The following is a 16,460-nucleotide window of genomic DNA, read 5'->3' as shown; positions in this document are numbered from 1 at the left end:
GCCATACCCACCCAGCCCCCTGAGGGCAACCGCAATGCTGATGCGGCCCTCAATGAAATTGAGTTTGACACCCCTGTATTAGATCTTCAATTTTAAGAAGACTCCCTTCAGGGCAGGGGTTTCAAGCTGATTCTTTGATCAGTTAAAAAAAAATAATTCCCCAAATCTCTGATCGAAAGGAAAACGATAGAAAATTGACTGCATCCACATGAATTACTTTTTGCCCTTAAGTGTCTCATGGAACCCTCAGATTTTTGCAGAAGCCTAGGGTTCCATAGGAGATTGAAAAAACCCTGCTTTAAAGCACAACTTTGGCCTTTAGTTTCAGTATTTGTTTTCTTTCACAACATTCCACAATCCAATTCAGGAAGGGGAGAAAAGGAAAGAAAAACAATTCCTCGATGTCATAAAGATGCTGAAGATGATTTGGAAAGACTATATCAAGGCAACAGGAGGATGGCTATAAAGCAAAGTGAGCCTCCAAAAAACGGCAGGATGGGGAGGAGAAAAATACCATGAGAAACCAAGAAAAAAACAAAAGAATCAGCAAAGCAGACTGAGAAGGGATTATACGCTCTACATGCGCTGATGATCACAAAGCGGGGGGGGGGGGCAGTCCCAACATTTGTGACTGAAGATTGCCTCAGAAGAACGTGGGCTGTTCAGGATGCTTTCCAAAAATCCCACAGATCAAAAACTGTGATCAACCTACATTTATTCTTGAGCAAAATTAAATGAACATTCAGCGCAAATAAAATAAAATAAAAATAAATAAAGCCCCTGATTTACTAATAGAAGGTTAGCAAAGTTTCTGTCAGATCCTTGCTTGCATTTTAAAAAACTCTTCATCAGAACTGCTTAATCATTCCAGACAGTACTGTTTGGCCTGGTCCAACTAGTTTCTAAAGAAGAAGTCCTTAGTATATAGTCATACATACTAATTTGTTGCTATACTAAGACATAACTGTAGCTAGTATTTTAAGACCAACTTAAACAGTGGGTGAGATAGAAAGGACATTCCTTCAGTTTTGCTGCAGATTCCTAGTCTGCCAATTAAAGAAGAAGAAGCTTGCAAGAAAAAAAAACAATTTCATGAGGTGTAAAGAAGATAGAGAGTCAAGCCACGCAGATGTGAAAGAATTAACAGCCTGGTAAGGCATCTGCAATAGACCTTTGCTAGTTTCATTAGTCTTATTATGCTCCCTGCTTCGGGGAAGTGAGACTGGGAAGTTAACAGGGCAGAAAGTAGTCACTATGTGCTATACACATGCCCAGAGGGAGTCAAATGGGATGGACAGAACAACCTCATGTATGGAAAGTTGAACTATTATACTGTCCATGACTACAACACGTATGGGTAATTATTACTGTAAATTACCCCAGGAGGCCAGGAAAAAAAACACAATTTCTAAAATATTCAGATAATTTAAATATGCAACCTGATGTAGTTCTCTGAACAAGATGCCTTTTTCCATGCAATATAAAACATGAGATTAGTGTACTCGGTAAATCACAGTTTATCTGTTCACATGCCATACCAGGTCAAGCCTAAAAAAATATTAACATTTAGTGGAAAATATGAATCTAGCCAACCTATAAGGAAGGCTGCAATTATTGTTCTTTAATCAGAGGTGGCAACCTAAGGCCAAATGGCAAAAAACCTCAAGTCCATTCTACATATCAGTATGATGTAACTTAAAAAGATTAAAGATTACAGCCTAACTTTCTCTCAAAGAAACAATCTCAATACATCCTGGTCCCCATTGATTTCATAGCATCCATCAAATCACCCATCCAAAAATATTTAAATGGGCCCCCTAGCCATGAGAATTGGGACGCGGTGGCTCAGTGGGTTAAGACGCTGAGCTTGCCGATCAGAAGGTTGGCAGTTTGGCGGGTCAAATCCCGAGTGCCGCGTAACAGAGTGAGCGAGCACCTGTTACTCGTCCCAGCTTCTGCCAACCTAGCAGTTTGAAAGCACGTAAAAAATGCAAGTAGAAAAATAGGGACCACTATGGTGGGAAAGTAACAGCGTTCCGTGCGCCTTTGGCGTCTAGTCATGCCGGCCAAATGACCGCGGAGACATCCTCAGACAAGCACTGGCTCTTCGGCATTGAAACGGAGATGAGCACCGGCCCCTAGTCGGAAACGACTAGCATGCATGTGCGGGGGAACCTTTACCTTTACTTTTTTTAGCCATGGGTAAGTTGCTTACCCTGTCCTTAACAAAGGAAGAGGACCTCACCTCAAGGTGGCTTATTTTCTTATCTTTTTCTTGCAGCTGGTTCTTCAACGCCTGAATCTCCAAAGGAACTACGTGAGGCTGTTGCTTGGGGTCTAGCTTCTTGATGACCTGTAGAGGAAGTGAAGCCTCTGCCATCATAACTAAGCCTCTGAGAACGTGGACTAGTAGATACTAGAAAAGCTCAGAGACAACATTCTTGATATGAATTACCCTCCATTACCAAACAGCATATTCACAAAGTTATTGGTCTGGTTCACATATGTGCTAAATCGTGACTAGTAGTTTATTTTGATTGACCATGACCATTATGCCTGAATTTAGAATCCTGACATATACTATTACTTGTCCAAGTTTTTTTCTAACTCATGTATGTGCAAAATCGGAACAGCCTGAAAATAAGAGCACCCTACTGCATTTTCTCACTATCCCTAGCAATCATATAGTTCTCCTGACTCTTTAATGAGTACAAGCCAAATGGAGATATTTCATTTCCTCCTCAGAAAAATGCACACAAGTAAAAGAGAGAAAAACTCTCAAGTGTCTTCAAGAAACCCTACAGAGTAAATGGTGCTTTATTGCTCTTAGGACCCTAGAGATACCAGTAAGATAATTACCAAAGAAACAGAAGATGAACAAATCAAGAATTAGTTAGACAAGTCATAACATAATTTGCTTAACTAAGAGACAGCCTCTTATGACCTCAACAAATCTTGGCTGAAATACATCTTGCTTCAGCAGTACAGATGAAGCCAGCAAATCCACGAGATTTAATAAACACAGTGTGTATTGCGTTCCTATGTAGCAGTGCAAGTACAAAAGCCTTGCTTACTGTGCAGGCTTTATCCATGTAGCGTTTATACCGCTCCTCCATAGCTTTCATATCTTCATCCTTTTTCTTCAATGTCTGCTGAAGTTCATCAATTTTCTTGGCAGCTGTTGGAAACGGGAGAGACCCGGTTATCTATTCTCTAGTATGCAGTTTGGAAGTTTGCGGGGGAAGGGGGAGGGGAAAAAGAATTTTTGTTCCAAATCTCAGGAACTTCCGGGTATCTCAGCTGAGAATTTCATCCTGGTTACAGAGCACCTCTTCTCATTCCGTGGTCAAGAAAACTAGGCCAATCTGTTATGCACCTAAAGCAGGGGTCTTCAAACTTGGCCCTTACTGGCTGAGGAATTCTGGGAGTTGAAGTCCACAAGTCATAAAAGGACCACGTTTGAAGACCCCCCTGATCTAAAGCTATAGAAGCAACTTTCAATCACTTACTGCTGCTGCTGTCTACTTTGGGTTCCAGCTCATCAAGGCATTCCTTCTTCTTCTGAAGCTCTGCATGAGCCTCATGCAATTTCTCTCTGGACAGAAGATGAGACAAATCGGAATGTGTTACACAACTGTTTTTGTGAATAACAGCCAGAAGGTCAAAGACTGTGGTTTGGAAGTGCCTTACAACCAATAAGATTCAAACAGTACTGCTAGAGGCTTTAACAGGCTGACAAATATGTACTATAGGAAGTCTCTTAGGCTTTATATTCAGAGAATATAAAATACTGAAATACTGAATGGAATCACTTACAGGTGCTCTTCCAGTTTCTTCTGCAGCAGGGAAGACTGAGAGAGAAAAAAGGAAATGAGTGCTCAGAATTGTGTTCATGCTGAGAAAGCAGACTGGAACAATCTAACATTTTCTCATTGCCCATTAGAAGGAGTACTGCTATGCTTGGAATATATGGCACCCAACATTAAAACCTATGTACATTCAGCACATAAAGTCCTGGGAACCTGTTGTACATATACACTGGCTTTAAAAAATTCACTTTGACTGGATGTTGGCAAGATTAAAGTACAGATTTATGATCACAAACTAAAATAGACAAGGTTGTTGGGATGCTCCTGAATTCAAATATATTATGAAGACAAAGCTGGAGAGTTGCATTCAGCTCCATAGACACCAGATCCTCTAAGGGGCAGTGCAGAAACCGACAGATAGAATTTGTAATGAAACTGAGCGAATAGGGTCTGTTGCTGAACACAGAATCCTGTATGTAGCTGAAAAGGCTACTGACTGGGTAAGGGAAGTTGCAGCTCCTCAGAGATATCTTATAATACATACAGTAATATATTGGTACCTTTAGATCATCAGTATGTAAACTGGAACAACTAATTTATATTTATTGATCAGCACATTTAAATTCTGTCTTTCTCTTGGAAGCCCAAGCTAGCACTTATTGGAGTCTCCTTTCGTCTTCATAGTGCCATGATTGGGTAGTAAGACTGGGCTGAGTTCAAAGATGTGTAAAGAGCAAACAAGCCAAATGTCTTCCAAATCCCATTCCAAATGTTAAGCCACTAATAATTCTAAGCAGACCTTATAAGTGCTTGGTATGGAAACCCACATAACTACCCCTTGTTAAGGCACACACAAAAAAAAAACTTTGGCAGAAGAAAAACAACAGTGCCTTTTAGGAATGAAACACAGATTATGAGAGCAATGCAGGATATGCAAGTACTTACAATGGCCTAGGCAGGACAGCCAGCAAGTCAGAGGGGAGAAAGAGAGGGCTATTAGTACAGTGGATTGGGTATGTGGGGACCCAGGAGAAAAACAGAGGTCAGCCTAAGGATTAATGCTGAATTTCAAGAAAAGACATGGGAAAAGGACATTAAGGATAGCAACACAATATCCAGGCAAGTATCATTCTAGCCAAATACCACTCTTTGTCCAATATGGCCACTTCAAAATCGGGGGGGGGGGGGGAATTCTCTGCCATCCACATGAAAAAAACCCACCATTGTAAGGTTTAGATTTCCATTTGTTCTGAAGCAAGTGGTAGAGAAAAACAGGAAATATACAATTGTCCCAAACTTATATTCAAAATTCAGCTCAGAATTAAATGGTGGAGTACGGGACACGTTTCTTTTAAAACAGCTCTATAAAGCTGGTAGGTGGGGAATAACAATCCCATTACTGCTTTTTGGTAAGGAACTCTGCACGGAGGCAGGGAGTGGATGGAATATCAGCTCCTATGAAACTTATTTCACAGCCTTCTGCAAGGCCCACTTAAGATGTTCTAAACCATTTTCAGAGAAACTCACATCTTCTGCTTTGCTTCCTTGTTCTTGGAGGGTACGCTGGAGGTCCTCCACTTGTGCCTTAAGCTGAGAGATCTGTTGCTGGCTCAGCCTAGACAGAGAAATCAAGATACCTCCACTGACAAAGCCCGGTAATGTAAAAACAGATTGTTCAAAAGTATCTTCACTTTTTCATTTTAAGTTTTTGGTTCTGTTGCTCACTTTCCCTGAAAGGAGCCTTCTTGCATACATCAGGCCTTACTTCTAAGCAGGTACATCTGTTACTACATTTCCAAGAGCAAGATAACCTTTATGAAATTCACACTAAATCTTCAGACATTATGCAAAGACATGGATGGCCCACTTAATCATACCGTCTTGAATAAATAACTTTGTACAATGTAGTATGCCGAAGCCAAGCAAATCATGGGAAGATTTGTTACAATGTGTGAATCAATCCATTGTACCCCAAATTATCCTATAACTGGTTAAACATTATACCTGAAAAAGAATTCCATCCAATTTCCAATCCTCAAAATGGCAGTTTTGTGCAACCAGAAGATTGCCCAAGCCCCTTTTCGTTGCAGGACGAATTTACTATCATAAAATAATGGGGCCTTCAAACTTCCATGACTTATGACTGTTACACTACTAAGATCTTACCAAGGCCTCTCCCAGCTGCAGAAAACTACCAAAGGCACCCCTGCGCAACTAAGGACTATAGGGGTTTCTCTACAGCCTGGTCTGCAATCATAAACATTCATATTCTTAAGTTACAAAGCACTGCTCCAGTGCTTAGAAGAAATCTTTTGAAATCTTGAACAATAACACCTTACAATTCTCTGTAATTCCCAGCTGCATATTATTTTTGAGCTTGTTGTATATGGATGGGAGTGGGGTGAATCAAAGAAACAAATAGCCAAGGCTATTTTCCATTTCTGAGTGACACCAATGCACACAGAGAAAATTGCCATTGCTATATAAATATGTAAGACGCATAAGGTAATTCTCTAATGTTATCTTCATACGGCATCAGGCACAGGATACTTGAGCTCAAGACACCCCCCCCCACCCCTTATTTAAATATAAAAGCTAAAATGTTGCTTCCCAGGATTGAAATAATAGGCCAACATCAATGAGCTTCAAAACACTAACACTGTGTTAAAAGTGCCAATTTGAAATGCTTAGCATGCCCAATACAGACCAATACATGGCATGCTGGCTTCTGTTTTAATAATAAAGTGTGGCAATTTCTTCAATCTCTGCCAAGGATTAAATAAGAAAAACTTTCCAGCTCTTCTGCATACCTTTGCTGGGCCTCTAACTGGTTTTTAGCCCGGTTGGATTCTTCCAGAAGTTCTTGCAATTCAGCCTGTTGTTGCCGGTATGACACCTCCTGAGCACATAACATCTTATTCTCGTGCTGTAGCCGTACAATGGTCTCCCTGGGTACAAGAAACCCAATTTCAGGATTTCTGAAGAAGGAAAACCAGATTTATCTGGAATTCTGGGCCATGGGGGAAAATTATGTTTCAGTACAATCCTTATTCAACCTTCTCCTTATTCCAGATTATTGTTTTCAGAGATTCACCTGCTTTCAACTCTTCGTGACCCGATGATAGCAGAAAACAGAATAGATTACTGTTTCTAAAATGCATCTAAATGCATGAGGAATTGGCAAAAATTCACACTGTGACAGATGGCCATGAATGATGACCAAGGAATTAATGACATCGTTGGGATCAACAAGTAGTCCTCACTTAGTGACTGCCTTGTTTAGGGATAATTTACATCGATGATGAAAAAGTAATTTTACCACCAGTACGTCAACCTTCACAGGTCTGTAAAGCAAAGGCAAGCTGAAATAGGATCATGAGCCTAATTGATTTCACCGTTTCACTTAACAACAAAGTTGCTGGTTTCAACTGTGGTCGCTATACGAGGACTACCTGTACTAGGTTGGAAAGCAACCCGGAGAGCATCTGCTCCTCATTCTCTGCACCAGGAAGAATAAAATCAATTCATCTGGCATGCTTCCCAGTGTGGATCTTCTAGCAACAGTAATGTACCTCTTTGGCTGATGGAAGGAGCCAATTATAATGAATTAAGGTTAAACCTCACTAGGATCCGGAGGCATTTACCCTTATTTCAAAGAAAAGATCCCCAAAGTAGTAACGTTTATTTTAGTATTATCCTTATTGATAATAATTATTAAAACCATCAACATCAAAAGATATCAGGATGGACTAAACAATCTTATATATATACATTTTGCATAATCAAAAAAACAGCATTTTACTTTAATTCTGCTGGCATGATTTCAGCTGCTAAATTATCCATTGGAGAAGAAATGTCTTCCAATATAGCATCTGCAATAAGGTAGGGAACAAAAATTATTATTATTATTATTTTCAAAAAAAGGGGTATTGGGGAGGGGGACTGTCAATTACCAGGTAAAAATTCAACCTTTTACACTTAACCACCATATACTACATTTATATTGGTGTAGCTGACTTTGTAATAATGCCGCTTGGGGGGGCCCAAAAGCCCTAATAAGCAGGCATATACATAGAATGAAGGCTATTGCTAAGCACATTGGTTTGTGCTTAAATTGTAAGCCGCCCTGAGTCTTCGGAGAAGGGCAGGATATAAATGGATTAAAATAAAATAAAAATAAAAATAGTTATATGGTATAGCCACACTAAGAATGCTGTAATGTAGGAGATAATATTTCTCAGAATGGGCAAGGGGGAGGAAATGCAAGTTGGGAAAAGATTTATTTAAGTTTAGATGTCTACGTTGGTCATCTTACCCAGCCTGCAAAACTAAATTGCCACACTTGCATGATAGCGAAACGTGGCTAGCTAGTTTGGTTTTGGGGTTCAGTGAATTCAGCCTTTACTTTGGTTAATTGATACTACAATATTGTACATGTCAAGAAAAAATTTCGCCACGGCCTCAAAACACTCCTTTTCCATCTGGCTGACCTAGACTGACAGGGATTTTAATTATGTTTTTAATTTTTAACTCTAATTTTTAATTTATTTTAATTTTAATTTTTATTTATTCTACAGGGGCCTTTAATTTTTAATTTTATTTTAACTTATGTATTTATTGTACGTTATTGTTGTTAGCCGCCCTGAGTCCTTCGGGAGATAGGGTGGCATATAAGTCCCAATAATAAATAATAATAAATACTTGTTCATACTTCCCTAAAAGTCCCTGAACACCAGTGTCATGAGATGGGGGAATCTCATTCTCAAGACACCTCCTAGCATAAATATCTCATCTCCTTCACTGCAGATACAACAGCATCACCTATTTGAATACTTGAGTGACGTAGTGAATAGATTACACTGTACTAAATTTACCGAATAAACCATTACTGGCTGAATCGTACATGCTAAGCCATTAATTATAGTTTACAGACCACAACTGCTTATTCATAAAACAAAGCTAAAACCGAACAAGCCATCTTATGAGTTATTTATTCTGAACATCAAGCCAACATGAGGGCAGATTCCCTCCCTACACTGTGGTTGTGCATTGTGATTTGGAACTGTTCCAAGAGATCAGCTCTGCTTCCCTCCCGAAGTAATACAGCGAAGCCTCTGAGAGAACAAACACTGGAAGTTTTTCTCTCAACTCACCTGCTTGGTTGAGGAATTTCTGCTGCACTTGAGCACATCGCAATTCCTCATTAGCCTCCCGAAGGGCCTCCCGCTCTTCAATCAGTCTCTGTGGAGAAATACTCTTAACTTCACTTCCCTCAAAAACTACTTAAAACCCGTTAGCCCGTTAATTCTTTCCTGAAGGGAGTACACAAAGCCAGCATGCCAAGGCACCTCTTCCCTCCAGATTTCTTTATCCTTACCACCCTGCCAAGGGGAGGAATACCCAACCCGAATGCCAATTCTGCATTACCTCCTTTTCTTTTACCAGCGCCTCAAACTTCTCCTTCAAATTTTTATATTCAAACTGCCACTTCTCGGCCTTCAAGGCTTCCTCTCCATGTTTGCTGTGGAGCTCTTGCACCTGAGTAGGAGAAACATGGAAATCTGCTTGGAGACTTTATCAACGGTCTCTTCTGCTTTCTCTTCTTCCTTTCCCATTTTGCAGGCATCAGCCCGTTCTTCCCAATCAAAGGTATGTCTATGTTAAATGCTTTCATATGCCAAAAAATATAATCAAGGCTATGGTCTTCCCAGTTGCAATGTATGGCAGTGAAAGTTTATTTTATTTTTATTTATTTTATTAAACTTATATACCGCCCTTCTCCCGTAGGACTCGGCGGTTCACAAGGTTTTTTAAAACAATGCAACAAGTTACAAAAATTTAAAACAATTAAAATAATTACACTAACCTTGAAATATAACCCAATTACAATGAAAAATACAGTTAAAACCCCAGTTAATACTCTCAGTCTAGGCCAGAAAGCTCGAAAAGCCAGGTCTTCAGGTCCCAGCGGAATGAGCGAAGGTCAGGAACAGTCCTAAGCTCTACGGGCAGCTGGTTCCAAAGGGCCGGCGCACCCACAGAGAAAGCCCTCCCCCTGGGTATTGTCTGCCGGCAATCTTTTACCGGCGGTACCCTGAGGAGACCCTCCCTGTGGGAGCACACAGGACGAAGGGAGCCTGATGCCGGCAGCAAGTGTTCCCTCAGATATCCCGGACCCAAGCCATAAGTTGGACCATAAGAAAGGCTGAGCGCCAAAGAATTGAGGCCTTTGAACTATGGTGCTGGAGAAGACTCCTGCGAGTCCCTTGGACTGCAAGGCGATCAAACCGGTCACTCCTAGAGGAGATCAACCCTGACTGCTCTTTAGAAGGCCAGATCCTGAAGCTAAAACTCAAATACTTTGGCCACCTAATGAGAAGGAAGGACTCACTGGAGAAGAGCCTAATGCTGGGAAAGACTGAAGGCAATAGAAGAAGGGGACGACAGAGAATGAGGTGGCTGGATGGAGTCACTGAAGCAGTAGGCGTGAGCTTAAGTGGACTCCAGAAGATGGTAGAGGACAGGAAGGCCTGGAGGAACATTGTCCATAGGGTCGCGATGGGTCGGACACGACTTCGCAGCTAACAACAACAATGCCAAAAATTATACTGACCATAAAGCTGCAGTTGTGATAACTGTTCTGTCTCCAAAGCCGTAATAAGAAAGATACAGTTAAGCCGTAGCACAGATACAGTCATCTGTTTACTTCTAATCAAATGACTTTTCTGCAAAACATTTTTACTTCTCAGCAGCCCTGCCATAGCGGCTTGCTGGCCTTATCAGTTCAAGGCTTCCAGCTGATCAAATAGGACCTCCTTCCACCATACCTGTCTTTTATGAGCTTCTAGTTGTGCACGCACAGCATTGGCCCGCCTCAGCTCTTCCTCCAGCTCACAGGTGCGCTGCATATAAACTGTGTTTCGCTCTTCTAGCAGGCGGACCTGCCGACGTAGGTCCCCCAGATCTTCCAGTTTCTTTTTGTAAGAATCTACCATGGCTTCCAGCCGTCCCACCCTGTCTGATGAGTGGCTGTAACAAACGAAAATGGCAGTGTAACACTTTTCACATATTTTAACATCAGATCGGTTCCAGTTCTCATCTAACTGCCTGCTTTTTATCTAGAAAAAGTAACTCTCTTGGCTATTGGAAGCATCAGTGTAAAGCAATGATATTGCTGCACAAGGTCAGTATGCACCGCTGACTGAAACAGTAACGGTGAGAAACAAGTGTCCCATTCATATTAATCCTAATGCTTCTATGTTCTGACCACCAATTTGGCCTTAAAGCTGAAAGGGGACCCAAATGAGGCATTCCAGGCATAGGACTCAAAATGTGACGGGATCAAAAGCCAGTAGGATTCTATATTTAACAATAATGTATTTATATACAATCTCTGACAAACCAGTTTGTATGCTGTATTTTTAGAATGAAAGGAAAAGCCCCAAAGCTTAAAAAACAAACTTGGCTTCTACAATTTGGAACACAACATTTGCAACAGATTTGCAACTTTGTGCCGAGTTAAAATTCAAACATGGGAGAAGGGAGTAGAGAAATGTATACAGCCACCACAAATGCTGACAGAAATACAGTTGCAAGAAAAAGTATGTGAACCCTTTGGGATTACGTGGAGTTTTGCATGAATTGGCCATAAAATGTGCTCTAAACGTCATGTAAGTCACAACAATAGAAAAACACAGTCTGCTTAAAATAATACTACACAAACATTAGCTGTTGTCATGTTTTAATTGAACGTAAGATGGAAACATTTACAGTGCAGGGTGGAAAAAGTATGTAAACCCCTAGCCTAATGACTTCTCCAAGAGCTAATTGGAGCCAGGAGTGAGCCAACCTTGACTCCAACCAGTGTGATGATATTGGATGTGTTGCTGACAGCTGTCCTGCCCTTTAAAAACACACACCTGTTTTGGGTTTACTGGTCTCAAGAAGCACTGTCTGCTGTGAACCATGCCTCGCAGAAAAGAGCTCTCAGAAGACCTACGATCAAGAATTGTTGACTTGCATGAAGCTGGAAAGGGTTACAAAAGTATCTCCAAAAGCCTTGATGTTCATGTGTCCACGGTACTGTCTACAAATGGAGAAAGTTTAGCACTGTTGCTACTCTCCCTAGGCGTGGTCGTCCTGTAAAAATGACTGCAAGAGCACAGCACTTAATGCTTAATGAGGTAAAGAAGAATCCTAGAGTGTCAGCTAAAGACCTACAGAAATCTCTGGCACATGCTAACATTTTTGTTGACACATCTACAATAAGGAAAACATTAAACAAGAATGGAGTACATTGGAGGACACCACGGAGGAAGCCATTGCTGTCCAAAAAAAATATTGCAGCACGTTTGAAGTTTGCAAAAGAGCACCTGGATGTTCCACAGCACTACTGGCAAAATATACTGTGGACAGATGAAACCAAAATTGAGTTGTTCGGGAAAAACACACAACACTATGTGTGGAGAAAAAAAGGCACAGCACACCAACATCAAAACCTCATCCCCACTGTAAAACATGGCGGAGGGAGCATCATGGTTTGGGGCTGCTTTGCTGCCTCAGGGCCTGGACGGATTGTTGTCATTGATGGGAAAATGAATTCCAGAGTTTATCAGGACATTTTGCAGGAAAACGTACGACCATCTGTCCGCCAACTGAAGCTCCGCAGAGGATGGGTGATGCAACAGGACAATGACCCAAAGCATACAAGTAATTCAACAAAACAATGGCTTCAACGGAACAGAATACGCCTTCTGGAGTGGCTCAGTCAGAGTCCTGACCTCAACCTGACTGAAATGCTGTGGCATGACCTTAAGAGAGTGATTCACACCAGACATCCCAAGAATATTGCTACACTGAAACAGTTTTGTGAAGAGGAGTGGTCCAAAATTACTCCAGATCGTTGTGCAGGTCTGACCTGCAACTACAGGAAACGTTTGGTTGAGGTTATTGCTGCCAAAGGAGGGTCAACCAGTTATTAAGTCCAAAGGTTCACATACTTTTTCCACCCTGCACTGTGAATGTTTCCATCTTATGTTCAGTTAAAACATGACAACAGCTAATGTTTATGTAGTATTATTTTAAGCAGACTGTGTTTTTCTATTGTTGTGACTTACATGACGTTCAGAGCACATTTTATGGCCAATTCATGCAAAACTCCACGTAATCCCAAAGGGTTCACATACTTTTTCTTGCAACTGTACATTAGCAGGTCAGCCCAAGCTGGATTCTCTATAAGAAGCTTATTCCATATTCCCATATGCAATTCCTTAAATTTCAAGTTACAGCTAATCCAAACTAGTACATTCCAGAGCTTCAAGTGCCCTTTTCAGTTTGTGGGCACATATTCAAGGTTCAAGGTCTTAGTGATGGTTTTTAAGTCCTTACATGGCATGGGTCCGGAATACCTCGGGGACCACCTGCTGCCGGCGTCGACTCCCCTCCGCCCTGTGCGTTCCCACAGAGAGGGCCTCCTCAGGGTGCCTCCAGTCAGAGAATGTCGGCTGGTGGCCCCCAGGGGGAGGGCCTTCTCTGTGGGCGCCCCGGCTCTGTGGAATCAACTGCCGGTTGAGCTCCGGATGGCACCGGATCTCCGCTCCTTCCGGCGCGGGTTAAAGACCCATTTATTTGAACAAGCTGGCCTGGCCTGATGGGGAGTTACTTAGGGTTTTAATATTTATATTTATTTATTTAATTTATTTATTTTATTGCATTTATATACCGCCCTTTCCCTGAGGACTCAGGGCGGTTTACAGGGAGTTAAAAATCGACCATACAAAAGTTAAAACCCAATTTAAAAAATATTAAATCAACCCTGTACTATTAAAAACCCCAATTAAAATGAATGTCTCCTCAGCCTGGGCCCGAGAGCTCGAAGAGCCAGGTCTTCAGGCCCCGGCGGAATGATCGGAGGTCGGGAGCAGTCCTCAGCTCCACCGGCAGCTGGTTCCAGAGGGCAGGCGCCCCCACTGAGAAGGCCCTATCCCTGGGCGTCACCCGCCGGCAATCTCTTACCGGCGGGACCCTGAGCAGACCCTCCCTGTGGGAGCGCACTGGGCGAAGGGCATTTGATGCCGGCAGCAGGTGTTCCCTCAAATACCCCGGACCCAGGCCATGTAGGGCTTTATAGGAGATAACCAGCACCTTGAATATATATATTTTCTATTGTTTTTACTTTGGGCAATAATTTAATTCTTTTTTAACTTTTGTATTTTTGTAGTTTTATGATATGCCCTGTTCACCGCCCTGAGTCCTTCGGGAGAAGGGCGGTATAAAAATTTAATAAAACCTAAACCTAAAACCTAAACATACAGGTCACAAATCATCTGGATTCTTGTTTGCAATATACTTCTTACACAATTCCTAAATGCCTTTTAAATGAGCAAAATCAGAACGTTTTAGAAATATGTAGCACTCAATACACACGTGCAGGTTTGACCTTTCCCAGTGCATCCTGGCTTGTTTCCCAGACCACTCGTAAATACACCTACAGAAATAACATTTTGGATCAAAAGACTCACCGAAGTACATCCATTTCATCTTTGAGGGCTTGTGCTTCCTCTGCCAGGCTAGTCAGCTCCTCATTACGGCGTTGCAGCTCCTGCACCTCCTTCTCCAGATCTTCACAGCGAACCCGAAAATCATCTCTACCATTTTCCAGCCTGGCCCAAAGAGACTTAGTTAAACAAACCTAGTTTCCTGGGCCCTAGTGATTTAGCAGAGTACCAACTCCCCCTCCCCACAAGTACCTGCCCTACCGGAAGTTCTCCTCTTGCAGCTGTTCTATCTGTGACTGAAGCAAAAGCAACTTCTTGCCAGTGAGTCCAGCAGCATCTGACTCCAGGGAGCATTTTTGCTCACGAAGGGTCTTGTTCTCCAGTGCCAGTAAGTTTTTTTCCTCCATTAAAATGGTGATCTAAAGGGGGAGAAGACAGCAAGTGCCAACTAACATGGAACAATGAGGCCTCAAGGATCCAATACTGTGGCCATCAGGGTTTACAGCTAAACTGCACGGGGGCTTAAAGCCCTCAAAGTCTGAGCTCTTTAAGCTCTTCTTATAAGTGCGCTAGAAAACAAAGAGGCGGGCGAGGTTTGCTATTGCCTCTCTGCCCAGGCTCAAAAATGGAAAAGCCAAACTTCTCCTTAGTCACACCCATACACGAAGCTATAGATAGTTACTTGCTTCTGCATTCTTGGATTTTGTGCATTAGGAAAGTCTGCGGCTGGTAATAAAACCAGATCAAACGACAACTGTGCTATGCACAAGACCTCCTATCCCACACCCCAAAAAGAACACAGTTCCTCTTGCACTTCCTTCTGGGTAGACTTCTATGATTCACGCTAGAACTTCTAGCTTGTAAGCGATAGTACAAGGCAAGCAAGAAGGGCCGTTTTCTCCTTCAGAGCTAGTGAGATCTTGCTGAAGGTTGTGACAACAATCTATGGCTTTTGCATCGATTAAATACGACCGACTGAAGAGCTGCAATTGTTACTTCCCCTCGACGTAAGCATGTCAAGAATCTTTAGAGGCAAGTTTGAAGCTTAAAGAAATCATTGTGTGTTCAAAAGTAAACTGTTATGAGGTCAGAAGCATCTACTCTGCCACACACACCTCCCCCGACTTTGTATGCCTCCCAATCCAACCCCAAGCACTCTCAAGTAGCTGTTAACAATGGTCAGCATTGTACATGCTCATGCAAGGAGGTTAGGCAGGCCCACCAGGCATGGGGCTTTGGTGTTGGATAAGCATTTCAATTATCATAAGCAAGAGCTTTGGGGAAAGGGAGGACACTTACCTGCTGGAAAGGGACTGCATCCCCAGGGGCACTTTAGCACCTTGGAGGAGTAAAGTGGGAGGGGGTTTAAGGGAGAGAGATCAACCTACCCTTTTTCAGATCCCTCACCACCCGTTACTATACTCCATTACTGCATAATAATAATAATAACAACTTTATTGTCACTTTGGATGTACACCAATTGGCATACATCAAAATGAAATTTTGTTTCATACAGCTCTCAAAGGGTCACCACCTCCGATATACATTCCTTGTTCGTAGCCAGCTCAAGTTTCAGAACATCCATTTAAGTCTCTCCTTTCCTTTTTCTGATCCTGTCTCTTCCATCTTTTCCTTAAAGAGGCCTCGCTTCTTTTCGCCCCTGGAGCACGCTGCCTGCCGCCATCTCCAACTCCTTCAAAAGCCTCTCTCCCTTCCTCTGGGCCTGCCGACAGCCTCCTCCAGTTCCTTCGCTCCATAAGCCCTCCTCTACCTCCTTTGGAAATAGCCCTTCAAGAGCCAATGCAGCCGCAGCCATTCCAGGCGCCGCCATTTTAGAATAACAATCCAAATAACTTCTCAATTACAGCAAGTGTTACAGTGTAGTTCTATAGAAGATGGACTTATTTCTACTGTTGGATGTGTGCAAGAGGTACAGGCTGTGGTCACAGACTGCACTGGGCTATAACATAGTTTGCTTTTATAAACCCAATCATTCTGGAATGTATAGCACTAGCAACAGCCCTTAGACTTATATACCATTTCATAGTGCCTTGCAGCACAGCCAGGGGTGTCAAACTGCCGGCCTCCCGGCCGGTTGCATCATACACAGGCTGTGCCCACCCCAGCTCCAGCAATGTAAAAAAAGTCACGATAC

At 42.2% G+C, this 16,460-nt stretch overlaps 1 protein-coding gene across 2 annotated transcripts in view; it reads right to left on the bottom strand.

The window, feature by feature from the left end:
• Nucleotides 1-16,460, bottom strand: part of HOOK2 (hook microtubule tethering protein 2) — a 35,412-nt gene that overhangs the window by 3,437 nt on the left and 15,515 nt on the right. The window contains exons 9-20 of one of the 2 annotated variants that reach the window (XM_083351317.1): nt 14,567-14,724; nt 14,330-14,470; nt 10,637-10,838; nt 9,237-9,347; nt 8,963-9,050; nt 7,612-7,681; nt 6,620-6,787; nt 5,337-5,424; nt 3,817-3,851; nt 3,510-3,595; nt 3,075-3,178; nt 2,246-2,353 (exon numbers count right to left, since the gene is read on the bottom strand). In XM_083351317.1, coding sequence (XP_083207443.1) covers nt 2,246-2,353; nt 3,075-3,178; nt 3,510-3,595; nt 3,817-3,851; nt 5,337-5,424; nt 6,620-6,787; nt 7,612-7,681; nt 8,963-9,050; nt 9,237-9,347; nt 10,637-10,838; nt 14,330-14,470; nt 14,567-14,724 — 1,359 coding nt within the window. The remainder of the gene's footprint in view (nt 1-2,245; nt 2,354-3,074; nt 3,179-3,509; nt 3,596-3,816; nt 3,852-5,336; nt 5,425-6,619; nt 6,788-7,611; nt 7,682-8,962; nt 9,051-9,236; nt 9,348-10,636; nt 10,839-14,329; nt 14,471-14,566; nt 14,725-16,460) is intronic. The other variant, XM_083351318.1, reaches the window with a different exon arrangement.

Source organism: Vipera ursinii (genome assembly GCF_947247035.1).
Source record: "Vipera ursinii genome assembly, chromosome: 2".
Lineage (NCBI taxonomy): Eukaryota > Metazoa > Chordata > Lepidosauria > Squamata > Viperidae > Vipera > Vipera ursinii.
Note: the sequence above shows the minus strand (reverse complement) of the source record. Positions and strands in the feature narration are given on the sequence as shown.